The 9,498-nt window shown below is 44.2% G+C and overlaps 1 protein-coding gene across 2 annotated transcripts; it reads right to left on the reverse strand.

Moving 5' to 3' along the window:
* Positions 1 to 235: 235 nt before the first annotated feature.
* Positions 236 to 9,237, reverse strand: PCDH18 (protocadherin 18). Of its 2 annotated transcripts, none has more exons than XM_010135882.1 (4): positions 6,733 to 9,237; positions 5,708 to 5,793; positions 5,410 to 5,573; positions 236 to 1,226 (listed from the first exon to the last, which is right to left on the reverse strand). In XM_010135882.1, exons 1-4 carry the CDS (start codon positions 9,235 to 9,237, stop codon positions 559 to 561), a joined length of 3,423 nt encoding a protein of 1,140 aa, XP_010134184.1. In that variant the 3' UTR covers positions 236 to 558. The 2 variants fall into 2 exon arrangements, with proteins under 2 accessions (XP_010134184.1, XP_010134183.1); XM_010135881.1 differs by having other exon boundaries at positions 5,708 to 5,796.
* Between the last annotated feature and the right edge of the window lie 261 nt (positions 9,238 to 9,498).

Raw genomic sequence — 9,498 nt, forward strand, 5'->3', positions numbered from 1 at the left:
CTCTGTAGACCAAAAGCATCAAAATAAAAAGGACATTATAGGTTTCATGCGAGTTGACAACTCTTTATTGTAAGAATGAAACATTGCAACAAGGTGTTGGATCATTTATTAAAACTAACGTTTGCATAACTTTTCACTGGCTTGAATTCATATTTGTAACATTTGCGACGTAAAAGAAACAAGGGAAAGCAACATCCCTCCCTTTGCTGTTCTCTATTAACATGCCCGTGTGGCAAGAATGCCGGAAGTTTGACAAGGGTGGTACCATCTATATACATTTAGGAAAACATGCTTGCTGTGGGTGTACAAAAATAAAATTTATTTGTTAAATTACACATAAATATAAGGTACAAATGTATTTTTAAAATACAGATAAAGATAATCACACTTGCATTGTGTACATATGAAAATACAGTATTTTAATATTCAACATACACAGACACATTTATGATAAATGCAACTAGTTGGCAATGCCAGTTCTTCTCAGTTTGTTTTTTGTTCTTTGTTTTTTTCCCTTCCAGTTTTCCATAAATATGGAAAAATAGGCTTTTGAAACAATTAGTTCTGCCGGACATCTTGCAGCAGCTTGTTAATTTCTGCCACCAGCTCGCTGGCGTCCATGAGTTCGTGTTTACCATCACTGAGGTGGTTGAGCACGTTGTCAAAATCATCTTCTTCGTAGTTCTCTGGGATCTCCTCCATGGCTGGCAGCCATTTGGAGGAGGGCTGCGCGCTTGAGTGAGTCCCCAGAGAGGGCCCGTTGTTGGCAGGATTTTGGAAATGCGTGCTGGCTGCCCAGGCTGCCACCCCCTGTGGATAATTCACAGTCTTGGCTGGCAAATGTCCCTTCCTGCGCTCCAGCGAGTTGGAGCGATCCATCTCATTGCACTCCGTGTAGGCATCCAGCGAGGGAGGCAGCAGGCGCTGGAAGACGCTGCTCATTTCAGAGAGAAGCGAGGAGGTACAGGTGTCCCCCGAATCCTCCTCGCCCTGGCAGTCTTTACCAAACATTGAAAAGCTCTTCTTCTTCTCGCCGGCATCAGCAGGCTGTGGATCTTCCTCGAGGCCCTGCTGCTGCTGCTGCAGCTGCTGCTGGGGCGACTGGAACTCCTCCCCGGGGATGAACATGTTACTTCTGTAATCGGAGGAAGGAGAGGGCAACGGTGGCATCCAGCACTGGTCGGAGTGCCCCAGAACCCTGCACTCCTCTGTGCACAGCCGCATCGCTGCGAGAGAGAAAAGAGGAGAGTGAGCGTTCCCTGCCTGTTGCATACGTCGCTTACGTTCACAAGGACCACCACAAAGACCGAACTTCTCCCAAGATGTTCAAAGCTGGTGTTTGAGTTCACTTTCTGTGTGCAGGAAGGTGGCAAAGAGAAGCGGTCTGGATCTAATCGTACTTCCATTTCTGAATGGACTCCAAAACGGAGACCGATAAATGCAGGACATGTAAGACAGTGATGCGACCTCTTAACTAGGGCTGAAGGTAAACATGTAAATCCCAGGTGAAAAACAAGCACTTAAAGCCACTCATTCCCGTTGTACAGTGCTGTTTCATTAAAAAAATATAAAATAAAATGGTGTTTCTACCTCCAAGCATTTTCTTAAGTTTTAGGGAAGTCTTCCACATGCAATTAGAGAAGCATATCAGAGTAATAAAGTGGGAATAAACAGACAGGGGAAATAAAGAAGAAAGAACAGCAGCGTGCAGAGGGAACTCCCTCTTCAACACACCTCCTTTTGATCTGACTATGAGGTGAGTGTTGAATACGAGGTGGTCCACCGCTGTATCACCTGTTCGAGTGAATCAGTTACATTTTAATCCGGTATCGGAATACCTAGGGCTTAATTCGCACACCATACACCACCCATGTTTATACTGGAGATGCACTTGCTCTGAGGCTCAGGTTAGTGGACCATGCTGGCTCAGGTGTTGGAACCCATACAGTGCCCATCCAGGCTGGCCAGGGGGTTGAAGAGTGGCAGACGACAGAGCCGCTCTTTCAGCTTCTTGGTTTTGTTGGTGTCTCTCAGGAAGAAGCATTATCATAGCGAAAGTGACTGCATCCCTGGGAGCTATGCTGGTCTGAACTGGCCCGTGGAGGGCACCTGAAGAGGTCTGGCAATGGTCCCTGGAAGTGGAGACAGGCAAAGCCCTGTTTGATGACTTGCAAAAAGGGATGTGCCAGGAGAAGGCCAAATTTTCCTCCCCAAAGGGAAGCAACTCTGTAGGACACAAAGCCTCGGCTCAGATTGGGCGCTGCCTGGGTGCCTGGCAGACCTGCTGTAAAAACACCTAGGTGCTGCAGGGCCCACTAATTTGAATTTGAGTCACATACCTCAGGAGAAAATTTTTGGAAACGCCAGACTTTATGCATATTTCTACCATAAGAATTCTTTTACCTAATCCCCCATCAACTAATGGTTAGATTAACCCATGCAGAATAGCGTTTCCTTTTCTTTCTTTTTATATATTGAATACGTAAAATATGTTCACGTTCATGCCCTGCAAGTTTTCCTCTCCTTCTCATCACATTTCCCATCTGGCTGTGGTTCCACTTAGTTTATCAACAAAATCTTTTTGCAATGGTGTAAGCAGAACGGAACAGAGTTATTTCAGCTTAGCACGTACCAGTGATTGATAAAGTCCTGCTCTCGTACCGTCAGCGTTATTTATCTCTGCGCTTTACACATACTGTTTGCGTTCCCAATGCTCTTTCTACTCCTCCAAGTATTCTCTGTATCTTACACGTGAAAGTACGAATCTCTTCAAGAACACAGGCTCAGGCTGCAGGCTGGATGTTGCACAACCTGTTGCAAGTGGCCTGCTGATCCAGTGAGCTCCAAATAAACAAAGCAACCTGGAAAATATCAGTGGCTGGAGTTTTGATACGAGTGGCTGAAATGCCTTCAGCTGCTTTGTTCCCACGTGTGAAAAGTAGAAATGTGCTGTTTTACAGAAAATGCCTGAGAGGTAGAAAGGAGAAAAGATATTTAAGTGATCCATGGATCAGCTCTCAGCTCATGCCAGAAGGTGAGGATTACTCTTCTAATTAAGCAGATTCCTGTAAATTCATGAGAGACTTTCTGTGGTCCAGCATTTCAGTGGTGGTGAGAGTTGTCTTACTGTGAGTTTTGTTACTGATGTTATCAGGATTGGTTTGGGTAGAAAATAATAAATACTGACATTCCTGAACTTCAGATTCTCTGAGGAAACTGAATGGTATCACAATCTGTCCTTAAATCAGCAATATATAAAAAAAAACCCAGATGCACAACAGCATTTTTTTTTTTGGCCAGAATATAAAGCTTATTGCTGAAGATTTAAAAAGAGAGACAGAAAGAAACAAGTCTTTGAAGGACAGTTATTGAACTTTCCGATCATGTAATTTTTGAAGTTTCAAGGGACTGGCTCCATTATTTCCAGTTCCTCCTTAAAGAGACAAGCCGAAAGGTCTTTCTCAAAGCATTTTGCCTGTGTCCAGACTGACAATGCAGAAACCTTTCAAAACGGAGAACAGGAAACCTCCAGGAAGTTTTCTTTTCCTTTTTATTTGTTTGGGTTGCAGACCAATTCAGGTCTCATCTCAACAAGTTCAGCATACTTAGCTGATGGCTTAAGACCACGCATAGTGACAAGTGGACATCTGGATGAGATTAAATGCCCGTCTTGATAGTCCAACCCAATTCTGTATGCGCTCAGCAGTTTTCCTTAATTTTGAATGCCATTAGCTGGACACTTTTGGAAATCCTAACCTTTGGCTTCCTGTTTAGAGAGCGAATTGCAAGAGCTGAAAACCAGTCGTGGGCATTTCAGCCAGCCAAGAGGGTAATTGTTCCCGTCTGCCGCAGCCCCCAGCTGCCCGCCGGGAAGGGGACGGCTCTTCCTTGGCAGCAGCAGGGCTAGATGCCAGTGCAAACACCACTGCACTTGAAGTTCCCTGGGCAACTGAGAGCTCCAGCAGATCCCTCCCTGCCTCCCTGCCAACCACAGGAGAGAATGAGACATGCCTCCTGCTAGCTGGCAGAGGAAGAAGTAGTCGGAGCCAGGGGAGATGAGGATAAAAATATATTATGACTCCAGATTTCGGTTCAGGATTCTGAAAAAACAGTAACTTTTCAAGGTCTCTAGTTCTGAAACACTGGGTACGTAAGACTAAGTTGAGGAGACAGGTGAATGGATGGGTAGGTGCTACGAGACCTAATCTGGAGCAAAACATACCAAGAAAATTGTAAAGTTGAAATGTGCAAGAAGAACAAACTAAACTTCTGTGGTTTACTCCTCCCTATCGTAATGGCCTATTTCTCAGGGTAAAAGGCACCAAGGTCAGGCACAACCCCCTCACTGGTGTTTCCCGTGGCAGCAGAGGGAAGGAGCTGCAGTGCTGCAGCTCCCCTCCTCCAGCCCTAGGCAGTACGTGGGGGCCGCTGTAGGAGGGAGTATGTGCTGCACCGCTCCACAAAGCTATGTGGCCCCATGTATAAAATGACTTTACTGAACTTTAAGTTTACGCTCTTGGTTCAGTGAACCATACTGAAATTATCTGGCCCGGCTGATTATATAGAGAAAACTGAATATGATCTGAAATAACCTAGGGTACAACCAGTGGCTGTGTGATTATTAAAGTAATTACAAAATTTCCATATCTGTACTTAGCATCACTTCCCATAGCCTCTTTAATTCAACTTATAACTGGGCTTAAACTGAAAAGTGGGACTTCTTACACATGAATATGTATGTGTGTGTGTTTATCTTCCTTTCACTCATCCTCTTCTAGCTTTTTTCTTTTCTGCCCTCTGCCCCTGAATCGTACCTTTTAAGCTCCTTCATCTAGAAATTAGGGTTGCCAGGTTTAAAATCTGGACATATTTAGATCCTTCCCTTGCCACTTACTTAAGTTCATTTTTTCAGAGGGAAATAAATACACTTTTCTTTCTTCTCCATCCATATTTCTAGACCGCTTTCACAATCCATTTCTGAATCGTGGAAGTTTCTACAGTATGGATCAAACCCACTGTGGAAAATGTATCTCCTAAATTACAGTTCAGTGTATTTTTAACAAACCACAACTGCCTGGCTTTGCAAAAACATCCACCCAGTCCTAAGAAGTCTAAGGACATGGAGCAGATCGTGCTTTTGGGGCGGAATTTGGAGCCAGGTCGTGATGACGTGAATAACAGTAAAAAGTAGGCATTGCTCTGGGCAGATTTTCAGTTGTGTCTGACGTTTCATTTTACTAGAAAGATATGTGAAGGCTTCAGCTCAACATTTATCATGAAGCAGAGCAAAAAGGAAGGAAACGCAGGACTTGAAAGCTAAAGAATTTTTGCTTTCTCAGTAGCAGCTTTATCAAAGTGACAGCCAGGCAGCACTGTAAATAAACTGTTCAGCTTCCATTGTGCTCTTACCTGCAGGAATTCTCCCATCTGTAAGGAAAAGGTCACTGAATCCTTCCCCAAGAAGTCTGTCAATTGGAGACTCTCTCCCCAAATCATAATCACTGTCTCCAGCTTCGCTATCACCTCGGCCACTGTCTTTCAAGCTGAATTTGTCCATATCTTGTAGGGCATATCTGTGAAGAGAATTGTGGTGATGGTGGAATTAAATTATCTCACGTACGTTACACTCTGCTTTTGACTAAAACTACATGTCTGTATTTTCTGATACATGTGCAGGTATATGTAGCAGAACAGTTCAGATCCTTACCTGTAGCTTCTGGAGTACTTGTTTCCTCGAAAACTTGGCCTTGGTTGATACTGGCCCTGGTGAAGCATCGAGAGCAGCTGAGACACCTGCTGAAAAAAAGGTGAGAAGACTGATTCCTTGAAAGAAAGCTCAGATTCCTAGCTGTAAATCCACTCATTCACTTCTCAGGTTTGTTTGTGGAGGTTTGGGGTTTTTTTTTAACTTTAATTACATCAAATTCCTGCACATACATAATGCAGTACAACATACTGTTTTGTAGTATAGCATCTGCTACAGGGAACATCTGAAGCCTTTGTACAATGAGGAAATGCACTGCTGATCATTAGCCTCTGAACTCGTAATAATTAATTCATTAACAAGTAAAACAAGTAATTAAACACAGGTGGAGTTTTGTTTCATTTTAATAGATTAGAACCAACCCTTTACCACTCCAGGATCCTAGTTTAAAATAAAATGACACTGGTCTACATGTGAAGAGTTACCAGGACACAGCTCTTACTTAAGCCATTAAGTTGCAGTAACAACTGACAAGGGTTGTCCCAAAGTTTGAGATACTACAATCATATTTTACAACAGCTGTACTTCAACAGTGTCAGCGTTTAACCTTTCAGTTCTCCATCCCGATTAATGAATTTCCTGTACTGTTTCTCTATATAAATACTCTGGCACTATTTTTCAAACAGAATCATACAGAGGGAAAGGGAAGGTGAGGAAGAAAGAGAGGAAGAGCAGTAAACCAGAGCAGAGTACTGTCTGTGTCACACTCTGTTGTTTCAGCCTTACAGGGAAGAACCAAGAAATAATGCTAGTGATAATGGATTTGATCCTGTTCCCCATGATGATGGATTCAGTCGGTATTGGAGTAAAACTGCAAAGCTGTGACAGGTAAAGAGAAATCCATAGCACGTTCTCATCAGGCACAGACCTGACCACCCTCTGCTCTCAGGGGCAGCAGGCCGAGTGCCTCCACACTCCCCAGTGAATGCATGAGTGAGTGGATGTGCAAAGCGACGTATGGACCTTACCTCAACAGCTGGCGTAGCGTGGGTGAGCTCCAGTGAGAAATTTTCAGGCACGTGGTTAGAGGAGATTGTCACCAGGCTGTTCAGCGATTGGTGGCTGTGGTGGCTCTGACGGCTGCTCATTTGTCCCCTTTCCAGGGTCGGAGATGATGACGGAGAAGCTCTGTGGTGAGATCTGATGGGTAAAGTGCCATTAACTGTTGGCACTAATGTAATGTCCCCTTTGTGGATCTGTCTTGAGGGTCGTTTCGGGTGGTGCTGGTAGGTCGACTCTGCCACGCGACAGTTATAGGACCTGGTGTCCTTTTTCTCTCGATTACATCTTGTGGCAAAGATAACCATAATGACCAACAACACGGCACATATTGATCCTAAGGATATAATCGTTATCATGGAGACATCCAGGGAGGGCTGGCTTATCAAAGTTGCTTCTGTGCTTGAAAATGAATAGACGTACTCAAAAACGGTACATTTCAGAAGTGCTTTAGTACTAAGCTGAGGACTGCCTTTATCCTGGACTATCACAAAAAACTCCCATTGTTTTGCTGGAACTGATTCAACACTCACATTGATAGAGATGTCACAGGTTTTGGGATCCATCACAAAGATGCTGTTTTCCTTGTCAGCTGCGATGGAGCAGCTAAGTTCAGAATTCATACCAGAGTCTCTATCTGTAGCCCTTATCCTGGTGACAAGGAAGCCAATTCCGGCATCTTTAGGGATTGAGATTTCTGCTGTGCTGTTGCGTAGCGCTGGCCCCACAATGACAGGGGCATTGTCATTTTCGTCAATGACGGTTAGCACAACCGTGGCATTGCTAACGAGCTGCTGGCTCCCTCCATCCCTAGCTTGAACCATAAAGGCAATTTGATTTACTTCTTCATGATCAAAGGTTCGCAGGGCATAGATCGCCCCATTGGAGGGATCGATGGTCACATAGGTGGTTATAGAGCTTCCCAAAATAAAGCTCTCCAGAATTGTGTAGGTCACCTGCCCGTTGTCTCCTAGATCTGGGTCTGTGGCTGTGACTGATGTGATGTATGCTCCTGGAGAGTTATTTTCCAAGATAACAACTTCATATCTGTTTGTCTGGAAGCGGGGCGGGTTGTCATTTTCATCACTGATTTGGACAGTAAAGTGTTTCACTGTGGAGAGACTTGGCGTTCCCTTGTCCTCTGCTATTACAGTCAAGCTGTATTCAGATCTCTTTTCCCTATCTAGAGTGGCATTAGTCAAGATTAAATAGTTATTTTCATAAGTCTTTTGAAGTTTAAAGTGGCCATGTCCATGGAGCTTGCAAACAACCTCTCCATTCATGCCAGAGTCCTTGTCTTGAACTCTGACCAGGGCTACAAAAGTGTCCAGGGGTGACCCTTCAGAAATGTAAGCTATCTCTTCCTTCTCTGGGGACATCAGGTTTAAGTTAATTTCGGGTCTGTTGTCATTCACATCCACAATTTTAATTATAATTTTGCAGTGAGCTGGAATAGAATTTGGCCCCAAATCCTGAGCCTGAGCATCAATTTCATAGGATTTGGTTACTTCATAGTCCACTTGCTTCAGGAGGGTCAGATGTCCTTTTTCCGAATCTATCTTAAAAGTCTCTATAATTTTGGCAGACACATGACTACTGAAAGAGTACACGACTTTACCGTTAGCGCCCTCATCTGGGTCAGTGGCATTGAGGTCTATGAGCAAAGTCCCAACCGGTGAATTTTCTAAGAGTTGGATTACATACGACTGCTGCTCAAAAACAGGGCTGTTGTCATTGGAATCAGAAATGCTGATTTTCAGGAGGGATGATCCAGACTTCGGAGGCACCCCTTTATCTGAAGCGGTGAGTTGGAGTTCATAACTTGACTTCAACTCCCGGTCCAGCTCTCTAACCACGATGAGCTCTGCATACTTAGCACCATCAGTCCTGGTTCTCACCTCAATGCTAAAAAAATCATTTGCAGAAAGGGAGTAAGTGTGGAGGGAGTTGTCCCCCACATCTGGATCGAAAGCGCTGTCCAGAGGGATCCGGGTTCCTACAGCTGCACTCTCTGATATTTCGATAGGGATAAGAGCTCTGGAAAACTGGGGAGAGTTGTCATTAATGTCCAGCACTTCCACTTCAACATGGAAAAGCTGTAGATGTTCAGTGGGCAGCGTGATCACATCAAACTCTATGGAGCAGTTTAAGTTTTTCTGGCAGAGTTGCTCCCGGTCAATTTTAGCTCCTATGCTGATTTCTCCATTATCCTCACGGACTACAAGCAAGGGAGAATTCCCCCTCTGCATGGCTCGGAAACGAACCGAGGAAGGGTTAGGCATTTTTGATAAAACATCAGCTACATCCTCCGATAGTCTTGCAATTACTAATCCAACACTCTGCTCCTCATAAATCCTGTATTTCAAATTCTTGCCCAGCACAGACTTATTGAAAGATATTATCATCAGTGCAAAAATGAATATAAAGTGCATTCTACTGCCGATTCGGTGCATTTGTAAGTGTTTGCAATTCATTTCTCCAAGCAAGTTAAAAAGCAATTATTTCGACTTCCTCCGGTACCTTAAACCCAGCGCACATCTGGTCCTTCAGAACTTGAAAACGCCTTCTCTAGTCAGCCAAGTATTAATATCTTAAAGATCAGAAAACTTTTTTTTTTATATACACACCGTGCCAGGACATCCAGATACAATCTGTACGCAATCCACGCTTTCTCATTTGACTCCCCGCTCCTCTTCCCGGGCGAAACGTGCCAGGGCAGCCCGCTCCTCTCCAGC

Source organism: Buceros rhinoceros, unplaced genomic scaffold, assembly GCF_000710305.1.
Source record: "Buceros rhinoceros silvestris isolate BGI_N320 unplaced genomic scaffold, ASM71030v1 scaffold8375, whole genome shotgun sequence".
Lineage (NCBI taxonomy): Eukaryota > Metazoa > Chordata > Aves > Bucerotiformes > Bucerotidae > Buceros > Buceros rhinoceros.